Source organism: Vidua chalybeata, chromosome 3, assembly GCF_026979565.1.
Source record: "Vidua chalybeata isolate OUT-0048 chromosome 3, bVidCha1 merged haplotype, whole genome shotgun sequence".
NCBI lineage: Eukaryota > Metazoa > Chordata > Aves > Passeriformes > Viduidae > Vidua > Vidua chalybeata.
In genome coordinates this window covers 22,782,532-22,802,490 of record NC_071532.1, presented here as the reverse complement: position 1 = coordinate 22,802,490, position 19,959 = coordinate 22,782,532, and the positions used below count along the sequence as shown (strand labels likewise).

At 37.3% G+C, this 19,959-nt stretch overlaps 1 protein-coding gene across 3 annotated transcripts in view; it reads right to left on the bottom strand.

The window, feature by feature from the left end:
- EPRS1 (glutamyl-prolyl-tRNA synthetase 1) overlaps positions 1-19,959 on the bottom strand; it is a 37,955-nt gene that overhangs the window by 17,742 nt on the left and 254 nt on the right. For all 3 annotated transcript variants that reach the window (XM_053938463.1, XM_053938465.1, XM_053938466.1), the window contains exons 2-14: positions 17,755-17,839; positions 13,268-13,367; positions 11,261-11,417; positions 9,981-10,120; positions 9,234-9,334; positions 7,856-7,982; positions 7,464-7,656; positions 6,913-7,084; positions 6,159-6,392; positions 5,045-5,129; positions 4,635-4,694; positions 2,142-2,252; positions 494-630 (exon numbers count right to left, since the gene is read on the bottom strand). In XM_053938463.1, the coding sequence (XP_053794438.1) occupies positions 494-630; positions 2,142-2,252; positions 4,635-4,694; positions 5,045-5,129; positions 6,159-6,392; positions 6,913-7,084; positions 7,464-7,656; positions 7,856-7,982; positions 9,234-9,334; positions 9,981-10,120; positions 11,261-11,417; positions 13,268-13,367; positions 17,755-17,839 (1,702 nt within the window). The remainder of the gene's footprint in view (positions 1-493; positions 631-2,141; positions 2,253-4,634; positions 4,695-5,044; positions 5,130-6,158; positions 6,393-6,912; positions 7,085-7,463; positions 7,657-7,855; positions 7,983-9,233; positions 9,335-9,980; positions 10,121-11,260; positions 11,418-13,267; positions 13,368-17,754; positions 17,840-19,959) is intronic.

The following is a 19,959-nucleotide window of genomic DNA, read 5'->3' as shown; positions in this document are numbered from 1 at the left end:
TCAGAGCTCACCCCATTCTGGCACTGTCTCAACACAACCACTTCAAAGATACCATGAGAACATTAAATGGTGTCCTTCCCCTCCTCAACAATTGTGCAACTGAAACTGTGACAGGTTTAGTTTCTCAGTATGCAAAAGCAGTATTTGTTACGGGGTGAAAGTTGTTAATATTCCAGGTGTTTTTTTCTGTCTGAAAAAGCTGTTTTACAGTAGCAATATTACCACAGAATCATGGAGAGAGAGCACTGGATGAAAAGGACATGCAGTATCAGAACTGACTAATGATTTCCAACCCAAATCTACAGAAATAGACATCCTATGCTAACATGCAATTTCATGGTGTATTTCGAAGTAGATTTATAAACATAGAATCATAGAATAGACATATATGGCCAACCATTAATTCTTTACTGTTACAAGCTTCCTGTTGAAAGAAAAGACAACAAAAAGCTGAAAAGCAAAAATTAATTTCATCTGCCACTGAACAGGTTACCTGTTTAATTTGGTGATGATGATATTTCCCCAATTTATGAACGTCACCACCTCTCCCTCCGCCAAGGTCTCCGCATCTGCGCCCTCAATGAGGACTCGGGAGCTGTACCACACAGGCTTCAACCCAACGTCAGCATTCTGTGAACAATGGTTTACATTTCAAAGATAATAGATGAAGACAGAAGATGGACAATAACAGTAATGCAAAGCTACAATGTTTTTTCACAGCTCTCTCCAGTTTCTTGTTCACAGGTGTTGCCCACATTCCCTTGACAGTACACTCAAAAAATCCACTGACAGCATATTCCAATTCCTTAAGGTCCATACATCTTTAAGATCTCACAGGTAAACCCAAAGTTTTTCTCAAGTTTCCATTTTGCTATGCAAATTCCCTTCAAAACTCATTTCAGAACTCTCACTTTTTAACTTTTTTATAAAGTTACTATGGGAATACATATGGAGTTCCTTTCAGCTGCATAGATTTGTAAAGACAGAAACCAGAACTGCATCACTTATAAAATACTCAGCTTTAAAGTATCTCAACAATTGAGATAAACTTTTACTTTCTAAAAAGGCTGTGAGTTCAGGCTTTTTCAGCTGGTCAGGAGTTTTCAATTGGTTTCTTCTGGTCAGTATTTATTTCATTACATATTGGAGGCAGCATTTACTGGTACTATCAATGTTTTTCTATGCTGGCTTGTATCTGACCAAACTTCACAGTCTTTGAGCCTTCAAGAGTTACAATTCTCACTTGCATCTGCTTAAAACCTGTTTCCTTGTCATCAGCCATGGGGAAGAGGGGAAACCCAATGTCCGCCTCTCAGTTACAAGAAATTGCTACAGGAACACTCAGAGAAACAAAGTGAAAACAAAGAAATTAAGCAAAGCCTCAGCAATATTCATTCATTTCTCAGTGTAAGTGTATATAAATATAACTAAGGGACGCTTTCAGTGGCATTTAAGCACTATTTTAGACATTGAACTCAAAGGAAAGTATCTTTGTTACTTGTAGCACCAAGAAAGAGTTGTATCAGTAACACACTCCCCTTTTAAAGGATATTACTCTGTTTACTGGATACTAAAAGTATCAAATCAGCAACTTCTTAGCTTTTGATAAGAACTATTTGCTATACAAATTTAAAAGCCATATTAAAAACCTAGAGATTGACAGAATCAACAGGTTAATATGTTACCTCTCCACATAAAACCTGATTTTATAAGCCACTTAAAAAACATCTCACTGTTAACGGATAAAGAGTGTTTACTGTATTATAGCCACAGAGCTTGAATAAAATTTAATATTCAACCTCTGTGAATGTTAGCATCAAATAATAGGAAAACCACCTTGAGCAGCACTCCAGGCTTGTAATGACTCAGCTCTTCTGAAAGCTTCCAGAAAGGCCTTTTAGGGCACCTTTTAGATGCACTCTATATATTTACAAAAAGAGCCCCCTCTTGAAAGAGCAAACATGTTTAGTAGTTGCATAGTTTTTGACAATTCTGAGGCAAAAAAAGGCACCCCTTGAATAAATCTGATGCTATCTGAGCCAGCTAAAAGCTGGGCTCTCCTTCCTGACTGTTTCATACCAAGGTACTTCCCAACCTTACTGAGCTGCAATACAAGAATATTAAGAGAGTAAAGCAAGAACCTTTGGATGTTTAGCCACTTCTTTCATCTCCTCTTGAGCTTCAGGAATATTTACTGGGACCACTGCCTCTTTCAGTAAAGCAGTGTACCGAGGTGCTACTGGGTCTATAACCTACAGGAAACAAATGAGGTGGATCATGAATATATGCCACTGACAGAGTAAAGATGCCTTACAAAACAATAACCACAAAAAGAAAAAAAAAAAAGGAATATTAACTGGTATTCTTTATGTTACTGCATTTTTTCAATGTTTGCTTTAATGTCACATTCATCCAAAGCTACGGAATAGTGAGAGAATAGTGGTATTACTTTACAATTTCCAATCTTCACTAAAATACTCTGAGTAAAATCTGGACTGGGTACTACTGACAGCAGAAGTAACCAAAATTATGACCCAATGCCTTATATGGAAGACACAAAAATGTACTCTAATACAGTTTTACTGTGCACATAAGCTAATACATCTGAGCTACTTTTTCTCTAGTTAACTAAATTTAAAGCAATATTTTTTAAGTGCAGTTTGTTCTTTTTCCAGCAGCACAAGACCTGATCTCATACTCATTTTCCAGGCCAGTACTCTAGCAGAATCAGTGACAGAACTGGCTGAAGAGGAGGCACCAATCAAGTCTGCAATTTTACTACAGACACATTAGATACTATAATAAGGCAATACCATAACATTGACTTCATTAGGATTTCTACATGAGTTTGACAAGAAAAAGGTACCACTAGGATGTCTTCCTGTATTTTTATGGCCCATTATCAAACTTAGCTTCTGTAGTTTTTCACAACATTTTTTATACCTGAAACACTGGTTTGTGAAACTGTTCAGAGGCACTTAAGTATACAATTCAAGTAAAGCAATCATCTAAGACCGAAAGGAGTATCAGAGATCTACCAGGTCAACTGGAAACTAACACAAAGGAAAACACCTGCTTTTATTAATATAAAGTGACTTTTGCTCTCCTTGGTTTATTCCTGCTCAAGTGAAAAGCTACATAGCTATATATTTTTCTATATTTTGGAGAAAAGTATTTAGCTTCTAATTACTTGACATTAGATAATAAAGTAATATGGTGATACACTTTCAAGAAGACACACTTTTATAAGTTAGTAGTCACTGAAGTCAGACACCTAAATGTCAGACATACACTTTGAAAAAGGACTTGTGCATGTATCTCAACAGGTAGGTGTACTATATGATTTAATATCATAATTTTGATAATTAAATGATTTTATAGTGTTATTACCAGGCTCTTTATTTTATTCATTAAAACTCGTAATCCCTTGTCAGGTGCTAAAAATTACAGGATCACGTAAAAAATATGAGTTGTCACACTGATAGTCTTTGAGTTCAGAACTACCTGTAAGCAGCCAACTGGTTTTTCTCATATTGCAGACAGCTTTCAATCTGCACAGCCACATGTAAATAAAATTGGCTAATAAATATGGTGCTGTACAGAGTCAGAGGTCTAAGAAACTCAGTTTAAAAGCCAATTTAAAAAAAATGAGCCTTGACAGTCCATTGCAGATTCTTCCCCTCCAACCAGTTGTTAGTCAGTCATAAATATATTTATGCAGCAACAGAAAGAACCAATTCATAAACCTATGTGCATGTAGCAAATCAAATGCAAAATACATGAAGAAGTACAAGACACATGCCAGACAAGCAAAAACTATTTAAATGAACAGATCTGGGTACTATCTAAGCAAAACCAAGCAGGAATCCCAATGCAAAATAACAGGTGTTTCCACAATCACACAAAATATGCAATCCTCATGAAAACAAATCGCCTTATTATAGTGTCCAAGCATCTGCTGCCAAAAAGCAACTCATAATGTCAAGATGCAATATTCCTGATTTGCCATTCAGTCAGAAACTCCAGCAGTGCTGGCTTGATCTCCCCAGGCAGAGCACGCAGTGCGTTCGTCCTTTTGCCACAGAACGGGAACGCAGCCAACGTGAACCAAATTGGGGAAAATTTGTGTTTGTGTTGACAAATCAGCCAAACCAGAGGTGAGCAGCCTTTGAAAACTAGGAATAATGCATTTTCAGTGGGTTTGTAGAGCTCCTGTTATACAAGCAAGTGTGACTGTGCTATGAAGCTGCAAAATGATAGCTTATGCTATGTATGCTTACAGCACTGTAAGCTATATGCTAAGGTAAAAAGCATTAAGTAATACCTTCTTACAGATAGCTCGCAGCTTGAAAGCAGAAAAATGAAATGCAGTTTTCAGATCAGATTTACAGCAAACACCATTATCTTTTCCCGTACTACTAAGGAAGGCAAGTAAGTACTGGTATAGGAGAATCAATAGGATTAGTGCTTCTTCAGGTTAGAAGGGGGGAACATTCCATTTTCCTGACAGTGTGCCAAATGATGCAGCATACTGCAACTGCTACTTGTGATAAGCACTCCAATGAACGCTGGATTCTCTACATATCCTAGAAAGAGGATATCAGGAGTAGCATCAAATCCGAATAAGCACATACCTTTTTGTTAAAGGACCAGATTTTATCCCACTCCATATTCACAACAGATCGAGAGGAGCCCTGGATTGAAAAAAAACCCCAAACCAACACCACATTAATATAAATATTCTAGCTCTTAGATTAATTTAAAGCAACATTTAAAACATTCTTTAAACTGAAAACCCTCTATGGTTTGTTTGCATCAAAAACAGTTTTTGAGCTTGCAAAATAAACCCTCTCCAAGTAAAAAACCTGCAAGTCCATTTTGCCAACACCTACTCACAGGTGCTACCATTGTTGAAGCAATACACGTGAAAGTAGCAAAGCTTCAAAAGCAGAAACCTCCCAGTGACAAGTACATTAAGTGAAGCTCCACAAAAATTTGTGAAACTTATCGAGGGAAATTCAAAGAATCAGAAGAAAACACCCACCTGAGCAGCAATAAACTGTTTTAGCCCTTCAACAGTCATGCCTCTTCTCAGGACACCACGCACAGTGGGAAATCTTGGGTCATCCCTAGTGGAACAAGGTATTCCATTAGTGCCGTATGCTAAATTTTCTAAATCCTTCACTTATCAAGAACTTTACTAAAACTGCCACACACAAAAGGCACAGCCCCTATTTTACTTTGTGAACTCACAGCTAGGTAACAACACCTAACTGAGAAGACTGAGCTCTTATCCATACAAAATGTATGGTGAAGGTTAGGTCTCTCAAAAACTAGCAATGTAAAAGTAGTGTCCCTATCCATTACTTCCCTTCCAAGGGCACCCAGAAAATGTTACTGGAAAGAAGCAACAATGCTACCTTCTTGATGTAAGTGACAGAATTCTATGATTTTTTTTTTGTCTTATGGAAGAAAAAAAAAGGCCTGATCTGCAGTGTAACATTTGAATTTGGTGGGAACATGAATCAAACCTTGCTGAGGACCTAACAAGAAGGCTTAGGGAAGGAAAGGTTAAAACCATCATAAGACCACCTACACCTCTAGGGAAAAAAAAAACAGGCAGGGGCAGGAAAGGATAAATTTGGCTCTAGTCAAGTAGCTCCATGCATAAACTAGGAATCTAAGTTTCCAACTCAACTGACAACTAGTCTACCAAACACTGTCTGCAGAAATCAAATTAATCTGAAAAAATTATCAGAAAGAAGGAGGGTGAGGGCAGGTGGGAGAGAAGTGGGATGGATTTGACTAGATGGACAGGACCAGAAACACTTCAATCCAGGCCCTCTTCTGGCATTGTTTAGGAATGACTCCAATGACAACAAACAATGACTCAAGAGTGGAAAACATGTAAATGCCACCCACAGCAAGAGCCAGAGTACAAAAATAAGCTGCCTCATGTTTATTACAGGACACGAATATGTATCTACACAGCTACTGCAGAGTAGGAAACAGACACACTGTACATACAGAAGCCAGTGTAATTAATCTATATTTTTTAATATTGTTTAAATATTCATTCAAACTATCCACAGCAAAAATGAATGTGCCAGTCACAAGAACCTTAGGGAACAGTGCTGACCTACAGACATGGAACATACCATCCATCCACAAGGCCCTCGTTGACAAACCACGTGAGCTTTCTCTTAGAGAGCACAGTGTTGTTGAGGTTTAGCCTGCTGTACTCCCATATATATGGTTTCCTTATGCCCAGAGCCTCAATAATCCAGTAGAACTGTTCATCTCTGTCATGGTATTCAGTTGTTCTCAGTGCATGTGTGACGCCTTCAATACTATCAACAATGGGGCAGGCAAAGTCGTACGTGGGATAAACCCTGATGAAAAAGATCTTTAATTAGCAGGGCAGAACATAACACTTTCCTCGCACCTGAACATTTAAACTGAGTGCAGTTTATTTATATCCATGTATTATAAATATTTATAAGCTGTGATCCAGAAAACTTTCAGATCAAGACTAAAATAACACAATACACAATGAATTGTCCACAGAAAGATCCAGGGGGCAATACATTTTTAAGGTGAAGAAAGCCTTCAAGAAATGAACTGATCACAGCCTTAATTTTCAAGCCTAAAGAAACAACCCTACACTGCTAACGTTTCTTTCAAACATATATAAGGACCAAAACTGAAATAATATTCACTGTTGACCATGATGGCCATCTCACAGGTTTTAAAAGTAATTTGTACAAGTTTCAGAAAGTCAAGAGACTCATCACATATTCTGGTTGAAAAATGCTAGCAAGGTTCCAAGTACTAAAAGAACTTTACTAAGGAATTGTAAATGCCCTGAAAATAGCAAAAGCTACAGGCCACACAAGGAGAAAGTGGACGTACTTGTAGGTACTTCCTGTCCGAGGGTGAGGCTGGTTTTTACAACGATAAAGAGTTGGATCCCTCATACATCCATTATTACTACTCATATCTATTTTTGCTCGTAGACAACAAGTTTGTCCATATTCTGTTCCCTTTTTCATTTCTTCCCACATTTGTAGATTTTTATTAACACCTAAGAACAACAAAAAGAAACCATTTTCTAAGGTGTTATGAAGCTCATACAGAATCAAGTTTCATTACTGCCATAACAAAAATCAGTGTCACCCCCCTCTTTGGACACTGGAATTTATTTTCACACATTTTACATTTTGAATTTTTTAAATGGTAATGAATGGTGATGAATTCATACATACCCAAGTTTACTGCCCTGGTCTAAATGTATACTTAATCCATCCAGCCTTGCAGAACAAAGCACTAAACGCTTTCAAGTCCCTATAAGGACCTTGAAGATATGCAATTTAGTAATCTCACTCATATTCGTTAATAAAAATCAAGCTTTGATACCAAATCAAAAAGGTAAGAAAGCAAAACCAAAGCTTAAAATATCTTACAGTTATTTCTGTGTTTAGATTCCACTCTTTGCTCACGCTCTGCTTTCATTTGTTCTGCAGGAGTATCATCCACATATGCCTTCCCTTCTTGAATAAGCTTCTCAGCATATTTCATTATTGTTTCAAAGTGATCTGAGGTATATGTGAATTGATCTGGTTTGATATGCAGCATGGCAACGTCTTCAAGAATAACCTGCCAAATGTGAAAATATACACTGTAATATTCAGGAAAGGTAGTTTTCTTACATCTTTATCCTCTTCATGTAAGATGAGGTGTTTTTAATGCTCCATTGTCCAGGAAGGATAAGGCATAAGAATAAGCATGAAAGAAAAGAGAGGCATGCACTTATCATTCTTTCACAGCCTATAATCACTCTGCTATCTTACCATACCTTTTCAAAGTCTTCTTTCTCTTTTTCTGGATTTGTGTCATCAAATCTCATAATAAGTTTTCCTTTAAAATTAACTTGGTAGTGCTGATTTAGCAGGGCAGCTTTGGCATGACCAATATGCAAGTATCTAAAAAGGAAATTAAAAATAAATATATACCCCAGAACCACTTCAGCTAAACTTCTTTATTTGTGAGGGAAGAGAAAGAATGGAAAGCAATATCTAAGTGTAACAAACAGCAAACCTAGAATATTTGCTGAAATACACGTTTATGAAAATAGATTAGGTTTCTTCTACCACAAATTCAGTAGTTAACTGTTAAAAATAACCAAATCGATAAATTAGAGTGTTGCTATGGATATAAAGATTGGACTGCAATTATCTCCATTTTTACAGACTAACTTAAACCAACTGCTGATGATACCCAGTAGCAGCTAAAAGATAATCTGAACCTACCACATTCACAAGAGTGGAATTTTCTGATTGCTGTGTATTTTTTAATATAAACTATAAAGCTACTGACATTTTAAACTAAATATAAATCCCCAAATCCACAAAATTAAAATCTCTTGCAAACGCAAGAGAGTAACATGTCCCTGAAGAAGTGTTTTAAAAGACCAGGATTAAGACACTAAAAACTACTAAAGTAAGTTGAGAATAATATATGTTATAGACATACATATACATAATATATAATTTACAATATTTGTGTAACAGTTTATATTGGACAAATAGAGTAAGAAACACAACTACAGAAGTCATGTGATGCTGAACAGCAAGTTTAATGAACAAATTCAATCATGGAAATTTTACAGGCCATCAGGCAACTCCAAAAAGAAACAGAAAATGAAAAGCCGGCCGAAAATTGAGTTTATTATACTGGCTCATCACATCTCCTCTGTGTGATCTTTAAGGAGTTTGTGCTTTGGTATTCCACAGTCTGGACCCCTGGCCCTCCATTATACGTCTGGTGTCAGGCTTCCCCAAGGAAGTCTATCCCACACATCTTTCTCAAATCTAAGCTTCCTTGGGAAGCACCAAGTCTCTTGACCCAGTTTGTAAGGACTGCATGTCCACCTCATAGCTCCTGGCAGGGCACACTCATCCATTATCCATACAAATGCCATCCTCCTGCTTGTCTTCATCCCAGTGCTGAGCAGCACAACATCACCTCACAACTAAACTCCCTATTCCAAGTTGAGGCAACAGCGCAACGTAGTACAGAGGAGAAGTGAACAAACAGCTCTAGTGGAGAAAAAGCTTTAAACATTCATTTGGTTTAACAGCCTTGTCTGAGAAGCTGATTAACATCCTCACTAAAGCACTTTTTCTTTTTTTTAAGACAAAATAGAACCTTCTCAAAGTATTCATGTTTCTTACCCACTTGCTTCAGGAGGAAACCTCACAATGACCTTTCCCATCTCTGCACCAGGAAGTTCAACAAACTTCCCAACATCTGCTTTCTTTTCTTTTTCTGTTGCCTTGAAAAAGACATAATTACAGATTGTATTAGCTATAAAATCAGGTCTAAAACTCTAGATAATAACTGCTGTATCAAAGTCTCCTTTCAAACCTACACGCTGCCATATTGGACCGCATCATCTCTTCACAAATTTCACATTACTCAAGGCACTCCAAAAAAAGATTAATTCTAGAGTTTTAAGTTATTTTGTCTTCAAATCTTGTTCACGACTGAAAAGTCACACCAAGTTGTCTAACTTATTCCATAGAAGGAAACAATTTCTAGTTAAGGTTTTGCATCTTAGCGTTCTTAACCTGAATATGATTAACAAATTCAGTCAACTGAAGAGAGCAATCTTTGAAATTCTATCAGGATCTCAAACTGTCTTTAGAAAAAGCAAACAATATATCTAAAGAGCAGTGCTGATTAAAAGAAGAGGTGCCATATTTCCACGATTCCAATTAAACACAGGACTAGAAAACTCATGCCTTTCTAAATTTGAAATCGACAGCTTTAGCTGTAAACAAGAGTTTACAAAAGTTTAGTTCACTGTACAACTGCTTACTTTCAGTTTTTAATTCCCTAATTTAAAAGAAAAAAAAAAATCTTGCAGTGTATTCACAGAAATAAAGCTACTCTCTCCAGAGGATCTGAGTAAACCTTACCATTTTAACCTTTGGTGTACCAGCAGCCCACTTGGCTCCTACTGACTGGAAAGCACGTTGTACCTCAAGGAAGCTGTACCATCGCTTTGCATGCACAGGAGCTTTGTTTTGTTCTAACTGCTCTTGCCACGTACTATTATCTGTTAGAAAACAAAGAAGTTTTCAAACTATTAAATTATAAAAATAAAATTATTTTTATCAACAGCAGCTTTTTGAGACTAAGAAAAGATGATTTTAAAAATCTACTCACTCTCTCTTCTGCAGAGATTTAGTCATGGGGACACAAGCGATTCAAAAGCAAATTAAATAAATTCTCTTCAAACCTAGAACATACTGCATTCCTTCTTGGACTCATCAAGGCTGAAGGTGAGGGGGAATAGTCAACACACATTTTTCCTTGTATTATCCACCTCAAAATTATAGCAACTTTATTTCAAGACAAAAATATAGGATATCCTTTTATTTTGTTTACATTTGATATTTTCTAAGCTTTATCAAAAGTGAAACATGTGCCAATACCCCCTTTATTTCTGAGGGGCTGTATTCCCTCAATCTAATTTCCAAGGAACACAACTTCACTAGAAGGATTCTGATGGGGAAAAGGAGGAAAAAAAAAGGACACTCCCTTCAGATTGCTCTTAAGAGCAGCAACTTTGAAAAAATACCAAAAGCTACTAGCTTTTAATCTTAATTATGCCCTTTACTTTCAAGTGGAATTGGGTTATACTGAATGGTATATTGTCACCTATCACCTTTAGATATAGAGCTAAGAGAAAATAAAAACCAAATCCATAAAAACAGATCTTCAAATCTTCTTTAACCTCTAAAGGGTATTTTGCAGAGTAACATCTACCTCTTTTAATAATTCAATGTAAACACTGAAGAAATTTCCTCTGCTAAGATAATGTCACAAAAAGGTCTATGCATATAATTTATGTTGCACATTTTCATATTGACGCAACAGGTAATAAAGGATGTTCTTACAATTATTAATACAAAAGAAGTTAGAAAAAATTCCACCTAGGGATTACAACTTATAAATTTCCAAATGTAACAACAATTTAAAAAAGAGAAATCCAGGATTTCCTAAGCTATGCTATTGCCATCACTAGTGATGCACAGGTCACAGCAGTGTGCATGACAGTACACAGTTTGTGATACAGGTAGGAACCACTACTAGCATCCACGAAGAAGAAAAATTGGGGATTCCTGATGTATATTGATTGAGTATGAATTTATTGCTATTGCAAGCCAGTGAAACAGAGATCATAAACCAATACCTTTTAGTACAGCCCAGACACACAAATCTGCAAGACTCAAAGAGTTTCCCACCAAGTAGGTCCGTAGAGACAGACAGTGGTTGAGCTCTTGGATGGCTGAAGGGAACTGGCTGGCAGTGGATAACTTTGTAGCACTGAACTCCAGCCAATGGTCAATCTTGTTTGAAGGGACAAAAGATAGTTAAAGTTACTACAGGAATGAGAATTAAGCTTGTTAAATAACTGAATAATATTCAATTGATCTAACAGCTGAATAGAAAATATTAACAGGAACATTAGAATTAAATATATCAGATCATAACATATGTTGAAAGAATGTATAAAATAAATTATATTGAAAAATTCACCCAGAAACCCAGAATTTCACTAAAAGATGAAATTTAATTGCTTCCTTCAGCATGAATTCAAACTGCTGAAAATATCAACTTCACTGAAGTTATTCCCATTGGTAAAATAATAAGCAGTTCTTAGGTACTCACTTATCACAAAAGTATATAAAAAACATCACTGTCCTTTAGCTATTTACATATCATATTTGTGATCTATTTCCTCTTCCTGGCGCTGCTGCTGGTTAGTATATCCATTTTCCCTCAGTCTCTATTTTCTCTTCCTCATCTCCTTTTAGATTTGAAGAAATCAAACCCCTGACCTTCACAAGTCCTACTCCCCGCTCCTGCAAAAGTCTTTTCCATCTATCTTTGTACATAAGCACAAAAAAAAAAATTAAGAATTAGGCTGGTTAATAATGTAGTCCTGTCTATAAACAAGTCTCTCAATCCTGCAAGAGACTGAGTGTCTCTTCTACTCCTCTGGTCCTATTTCATGTGTAAGTGTTCTGCAAGCTGCAATGGGAATCCTTCCAACATTCAAGTCAACGTGGCAGGCACAGATGTAATTACAACCACCACAGAATTCAGTTCAGTCATTTGCAGTTCCATGCCAAAATATGTGCACCACAAATGCAGCTGTCCCTGTACTTCTCCAAGTACAGTATTATTTTGGAAAGAGGCAGAAATGAAAAGAAGTATTGTATCAGAAATACCAGCTCTGAAAATGTGCTTGCTGAGGTCTGGGCTTAACTTAAAAACAAGGGATTTGGACAGAAATTTTAAACAGCCACAAGATAACTGACAACTTTTTAACGCATCACAGGCAAAGTACTAACACAACACTTCCCTTGAGACCAGATATGAGGGCTGAAGAGTGATTGAAGAGTGATTACCACTGGCTTCAAGAAGAAAAGACCTGAATCAAGTCCTTCAATCCCTCCCCAGATTTCCAAATTTCAGAGGGAATAAATTTCAATTTGTCTGCTCGTTTCAGTTATCAATTTAAAATGCAGCATATGATTGATTATTCTGAGCTAGACCTAGGAAGAAACTGGGGTCAGGATTTTGTCCCTCATACACAGCAAAAACTACTTCAACATTTCAATGCCACACAGTGTTCCTTGGTGTTGCACTGAAGTGTTACAAGATAGCAACTGATGGCAACAGAGCTGAAGAAAGTAAGGAGGGAAAATACCATGTTTTACCTTCCAACCTGAATTATTTTATATTAGTGAGCTGTCTGCTTAGGAGTTGCTGTTGCAGGGGTGGGCAAGGGCAACCCTTCCAAAGTTCAGATTTAATAGTCTTTATATTTCTTTATATGCAGGAGGAAGCTTAGCAAAACAAACCCCTCAGCATCCCACATAGCTGGAACCTCAGTCAAACAGTAAAATGCAGAACAATAGACACGAGGTCAAAAAAAACCCCAACCGCAAAACATCCCCCCAAACTAAGAACAGGCCAAAAGAGTAAAAGGGAAAAAGGGAAAAGGAAAAAAAAAAAATCCCAAGAGACAAGAGCATGATTCAAGGCCAAGGTGGATAGGGCTTTGAGCAACCTGGTCTAGTGGAAAGTATCCCTACCCATGGGAAAGAGATGGTCTTTGGGGTTGGAAACAGATGTTCTTTAAGGTCCCTTCCAACCCAAAACATATTATGATTCTGTGATTCCTTCTCACCTCAGTGTGTTCCAACAGATTCGAGCCATATAACCCAGTAGAGGCAGCAACTCGAGCCAGATACCGAGCTATTGAATTCACATCAGTAAATGAAACTTGCCTAAAAAAAGAGAGGGGCAAGGCAAAGGTAAATTACTACCTCCAGTCAGTTCAAATTTAATTGCACACACATAGTTGAAAAATGTGCAAAGCCAACAAAAAATAACTTCCAGGCGAGCCAACAGGTACCAGGTCACCAGAGTAGAAAAACAAAAATAAAATAAACCTAGCACAAGAATAAATAAGTCCTTGCTTTTCTATCACCAGGTGGAATAATAAGTTTCTAAACGTGAAAGAATTTTGTTTAAGCTAAAATAAGAATAAGACTCTGATTATTCTTTCAAATAGTAAAACTCTCTCCATATCTAACAGAATTCATATGTATAACCTGAGCTACAGATTTTCCAGATTATAAGGAGCTAATCACTATTTGTTTTCTTTTCATAAAAGAAGGATCACTTTGAAGAGGATTCCTAGTCAATCAACAGAAGAATTAAGAGGTTTTCATCATGGTTTAAAGGGCTAGCAGGGAAAAAAAATCCCTGTTCATTTGTTACTTACTTTACTCAATTCACACTTCACAGAAACCATCCCCTGGTGAACAAACTTGCCTGCCTGTATTTGTTTTTTTACCCAGTCTTCTCCAGATAGTAGACTAATTTGAATTTGTTGTCCCATTCCACTTATGAAAGTCCTCAACAGACCTGAAGAAGAAAGGCTCACCCCAGGTAGTACTTCTCTGTTTTCATGTCCCTTTTCTACGTTATGTACAGTATCAAAAAAAGCTGCACACTGTCAGAAATCTAGCTTCCAGTTCATGTAAGATAAATTAATATTTACTAAAGAGTTTTGGAAGAATGATGCATCAGAAGCATCAGTCTCTGGATAACACTCATCTCTACTCTACAGTCCCATGTAGATGCAGATTGCAAAAACAGAGCTCCAACTGCTTTTAAATCAAGCATTGATATCAACAAAAGGAGTCTCTGTAAGTGTTCTTTTGAACATTTACTCAATTCAATGGACTAAATGCTATACTCCAACTTGTCCAACCAAAGTTCCACTTCCGTTCTGTCATTGCTCTCTATTTCCTTTTTTACCTACTGTGTCCTTTATAAAATTAAAAGAATTCTGATAGCCCTCAAGCTTTACAAAAATCAATAGAAGTTCTGAAAATTATACAGAATGTGTCCCATTTTTAGTAAAAATGGACCAGCCAGTCTCATTAGGTTAATTGCAGTAAAACCTAAGGAATATAGTTCATTGGGAGGGTTTTTTTGGTTTGCTTGTTTTGAATTCTGCTTGCTTTCCAAGCATCTAGGATCCAGTATATATATAAAATATCCATAAAATATAACTAAAACCAAAAGTCACAGTAGGGTCTTTAAATTACACCCTACTTTGTAACTGAAAGTGTGTCCTATTCTAATTTCCCACTATCAGATTTTAAGGAAACTTTTTTAAACTGAGAAAAACAAAACATTTCCAACACATTTTCACTTGAAAATCTGTGAAATGCACTTTTATTGTTTTCACTAGTTCATACCAAAACAAATACCTCTTGATTACTCAAGCAAAACTGAATACATGTATGAAATGGGAAAATGTTATTCTGAGTAAAATCTTACTTATGCTTTAATAGTTGTTATTTTCCTCAGAAAAACAAAATACTCCCACCCAAACATCACTAACTGACCTCTTTGGAAAAGTTATAAAAGGCTCTTTGCAGCCAGTGCTTGTTAACTCCAGGGTTAAGTAAGGGAGAATGAATAGGGACAATGCAATGTTACAGGCAGAGAGTGGCTATTGAGAGTGACATGAAATGCCACATAATTAAACACCAGGGCAAATGTTCAAGAAGACAAGATGGGAAAAAGGGACCAAAAAATAAAAGCAAACACATAATACAAAAAACCCCAAAACACAAATTATTTCCAACCATAATAAATCAATGTTGAACTGATTTGTAAAAAGCTTTTGCTTGATCTGCCTAGGAGGAATAACTACTCTGAAATGTGCATGTGCTCACCACACAAAAGCTGTACTGCAGCTTGTTTTGACAAGACACAGGTACACCAAAACTCTCCAGAAAGCCATCAGCACTCAGCAGAGTAGCTTGCTTAGGAGCTATTACTACATGAAATTTTGAAGCAAAGTCTTCAAAAATAACCTTTAAAATAAAATTCATCATCTCAAATGAGCGATAAACCTTTTATGTAGCTGGCTGACAGCTAAGTTTCAGCTAGTTAGCTGAAAATTTTGTCACCAGATTTTAACTGAGCTTCAAAATCAAACCTAGAAGAATCACAAATAAAATGTTCTTTCTTGCTCAAGCGAAGTCATTAGAACTAAAGGATTCCCCCCAAAAAAAACCAAAATCTGAAACATCCCAAGTGATTTTCACATCACGCCAAAACACGATGCTTCAGCAGAACTGATGCCATGAAATCCATTTAGCAAAAGCATTAGTTGAGATACAAGTTCAGCTGATGCCTCTCACATTGCAGATATACTTTTAACGGACTTTAAGGTACAGAATCAATTTTTAAAATTATTGTACAGCAAGCAAGGGAAAATTAATGCAATACTGAGGTCTGGAATAACTTCTTGAACATAAGCCAATGCCAGGGATAAGAGGACACTAACACACAAAAATTTCCATCTGATGGGCCCATGATTCTAGATATTATCTACCCAGGGCCAAAGTGCAGAAAAAGAGTGTTTGCTTTACAATTCTGACAAGTTCCATTACAGCCAAAATGAGTGGTTTTGCAATACCGTAGGAAGAAGGCATGGCAACACTAAATTATTTAATGAAATAAATATTATTTCAAAGCAAACTATATAGATTAAAAATATTCTACGTGTCACAGGAGCACATATATGTATAAATACATATATACATATATATATATGTATATATTTTAATACATATATCCATACACTGCTCAAACAGTCAAAGAAAAACAAAATCTAAACCTGACTAAGGCTATTTAAGGGGAAAACTTTCTCCAGCAATTAAAAAATATCCAATTAACTTTCTGTTATGTAAGCTGTATCCCACATGTGCAAAACACACACTGAAGATTATTAAAGCTGTACCAATTAAATCCCAATATGACCTGTCATATTTCTCTTGCTTTCATTCAAAACCACAAATTCAGTGCTATCATTAGGCACAGCAAAAGACAACATGCAATATCAGATTATGCAAGAACCCCTTTCTGAGTTCAGGTATAACATTTTAAACAGAAAACAATATTTGCAACCAGTAAAAAAGCCATGACTGAAGGCTGTGAATCTTCCTGTACTTTGATTTTCTGCAAATATATGTATATAGTGGCAAGCTTATTACCTAAGGTTAGAAGACATGGAAATGCTCAGTTGGTGTTAATTTATGAGGAGCAAGTCTGTAACTGCAATACAAAATGAAATATGTTGCTTCTATAGCCATTCTACAGACAAGCAGGTGTTCCAGTTTGAGATGCATTGGTGGCTCTAACAGCATCTTCTACTGAATTAACTCACAAAATGAGAGTTTGTCGACAAGTCTGTGAACAATAGATTCCCCCCAATCTTCAAAAAAACAATCAATGTTCAAAAAGTACAGTTACAATCAGTAATTCATCATGGTGTTACGATACTTTAAGATACAACTGCAATGCTCATATGTACAAATATGCTCCTTACTGCAGATACTAAATGCCAGAGTTTCCACTGATATGTCAGACAGCAGGATCTTTCCTCTTGATATATCCAGATGTCTTAACTCACATGGAATTGAAGATGACAATGCAGCTTCCCAAAACTAACAGTGTTAGTCCTGCATTTCTGATAGGCATTTGATCTTACTCAGATTGTAAAAACCATCTTCATGCCCCAAACTTGAAGTTATCCATTCCAATGGCAGAGTATTTTTAGAAGGACAGACAATAGATTACTACAAAAATTTCCAATATTCTTTCTACAGTGTGCAGATGAATACACAGGATAGCGCTGCACATTTAATTAGCACTTTCCTGACATAACATCATGCTTTTGCTTACACACACTCAGGAGGGAGCCTAAAATAATGCCATCTAAACATTCAAATTTCAGCCCACCACACATGTACAAGTCCAAGAAATCTTATATATCAAACCTCTCTAATATAAAACAGCCTTGCTGTTGGTAATCCATGGCACCACAAAAAGTCCTGAACAGTAAAGTGACTGGTACAGCATAAATATACATAGGTACATGTAAATAAAAGGTTTTTCCATAAAGATCTAGTTCAGAATATACTGTAAATGTTTTGCCTGTGCTAGAGACATCAGTAATGCAGTGATGAATAAAACTGTGGTTTTTTTCTGTTCCTCCTACCTCAAAAGGTTACTGTCAATGCTACAACCATGTGATTTTTAAAACTGCTGACCCAAAGGTAGAAGGAGAGATGCAAAGTCACTTACTCGGACACAGAGAGGATGGTTTCTCTGCCTTCTTGCACTGAAATTTCAACATCATTCTTCACATGCTCCACTGTCAGCAGAGCTCCTTGAAATAACAAGAGAAAAAGATACTGAACTTCCTTCCAGGAGAGATACCTTTCATAGTTACAACCAACTTACATCTCCTATCCACTAGGACCAGGTGACTGAACTGACTCCTTCAAGTGAGAATGCCCAGGGAAACAAAAAAATCAATGTTCAGTCTCATATGCAAGAGGCTTCTTCTTGGCAATCCTTACAGCTTCAAATTGATAATGTCCAGCACACAGAGATCTGCAGTGAGCTCAGCAAGTGTCAGCTGTGATACATTTTGCTTCCTAAGGGTATGGTAAAAATTAGTCCAGTCCCCCAGTATACGAGGAGAATGTAATCAAAAAGCTCTTAATTATTGAACAGTATTACTAATGTACTCCATCCCAGCCCTGACACGTGCATCAAAAGAGATCAATTACGGAATATACCAGCACTTTCTGAACAAGGATGAGACTGTTTTTAACCTGATTTAAAGTTTATGAAAAGACTAGCCATTCAAAGCCAAGAAACTTTATCCATATAAAAGCACAGGAAGCTTACACTGGGTTCTCAAAGTAGTTACCAGTGACAGTAAAAAACGGCCTCCAGAAAAAAAAGAATTACTGAAGTTTTTAGGCTACATCATTGACTGGGAGACAGCTCTGCCCACATTCCAAGAGCCTTGATGCAAACCTGCTCTGATCTCGAGGCTCTACGGTACCACACAGCAGCTCAAACAAAGCACCGAGCTCACTTGGCTGCATTTCTGCACTGGCTCTGCTCCAGACTCAGCCTGCTGAGCATAAGCAGAGGAGCTTGTGTTCTTTAACTTTGCTCAGACTCACGTACAAAGGCAGCAAGGTTTTGCATAGGCAAAACAAGGACTGTACTCTAGGTCTAGAAAGGCACCTAACCTGTTACAGCCTCCACAGTGTGCTGTGCACTTTACCTTCCCTAGAACAACGCTCCAGCTACCAAGGCAGATGATACTATAAGCTATTAATACACTGGCCTAAATACAAACCACTGGAGCTAGGAATTCCCTAGCTCTCACCTCTGCTCAGCTGAAAACCCTTCTTGTGGCATTAAGAGTAAGTCAAGGTTCTTCTTCTCATCCCTCAGCTATCCAACTGTGAGATTCAGGGTGACACCCCTTATGCAATATGTTAGTAACACACGTAAGTATTTTAATAACATGCACGGAAATGCTTTGAAAATGACAAGTATTATGTGCACCAAGCTGTGTAATTAACACTGACGACATTAAAAACTACTACACTCTTCCCACTGCACAGCAGACATGATGAAGAGTACGAAGTAGGGATGAGTAAGATGAGTGTGCTTGTCTCCTTCATATAAATGTTTCATCTGTAATATATAATATTTCTGACACAATCATGCAATCTCCTGAAATAAAACTCCAGTGCCACACAACAGTTGTCAAAGAAAGTAAGTCTCCAAAGCCTCTAAACCTGATGTTAATCATAATTCATATTGTATCATTTTCTTTTCTAGCAAATCAGTATAATCAAGTCTCAGGAGAAATTTTATTTAAAACTTATATGTTTTTATACCTTGAATCAGCAATCATGCAAGTTGCATTCAAGTCTGAAATGCATTCGGGAATAACAGCACGAAAAAGAAATCAATAAGCTATGACGAAGAATAGGAAGAAAATTTATTTTGAACAGCTATAACAAAATGGAGACATTTCATAGAACACATACAAAAGATTGTTTCCAGATGGGTGGAAGTGCAATGAAGGAGGTTCTCACATTTTTAAAGGCAAAATAACATCGAAGGGCAGTGAGCAACTGAGAACTTCGAGCCAGCACCCCAGAGAATTTTAGCAGCAAATTAGAACTGAAAATGAAAGATAGCAGCACAGCTGCAGAGCTCACGAACAGGCGATGTGAACTAGGGCTGCCTTGAACATTCAGCCTCAACGTGCCAAGTCACCCGAGGCTGCACCCGTGCCCGAGTTCCTGCAGCCCGAGTTATGCCCAGTGCCGGCCGCTCCGCCACGGCCCGAGCAGCTGTCCAGAGGGACCCGCAGCGGGCACACGGCCCCGGGAAGGGCGGCAGGGATGGGAAGGACGGGAGGAATGGGAAGGACGGGCACGGCCCCCGGTGCTGCCTCGCCCGGCCCCGCAC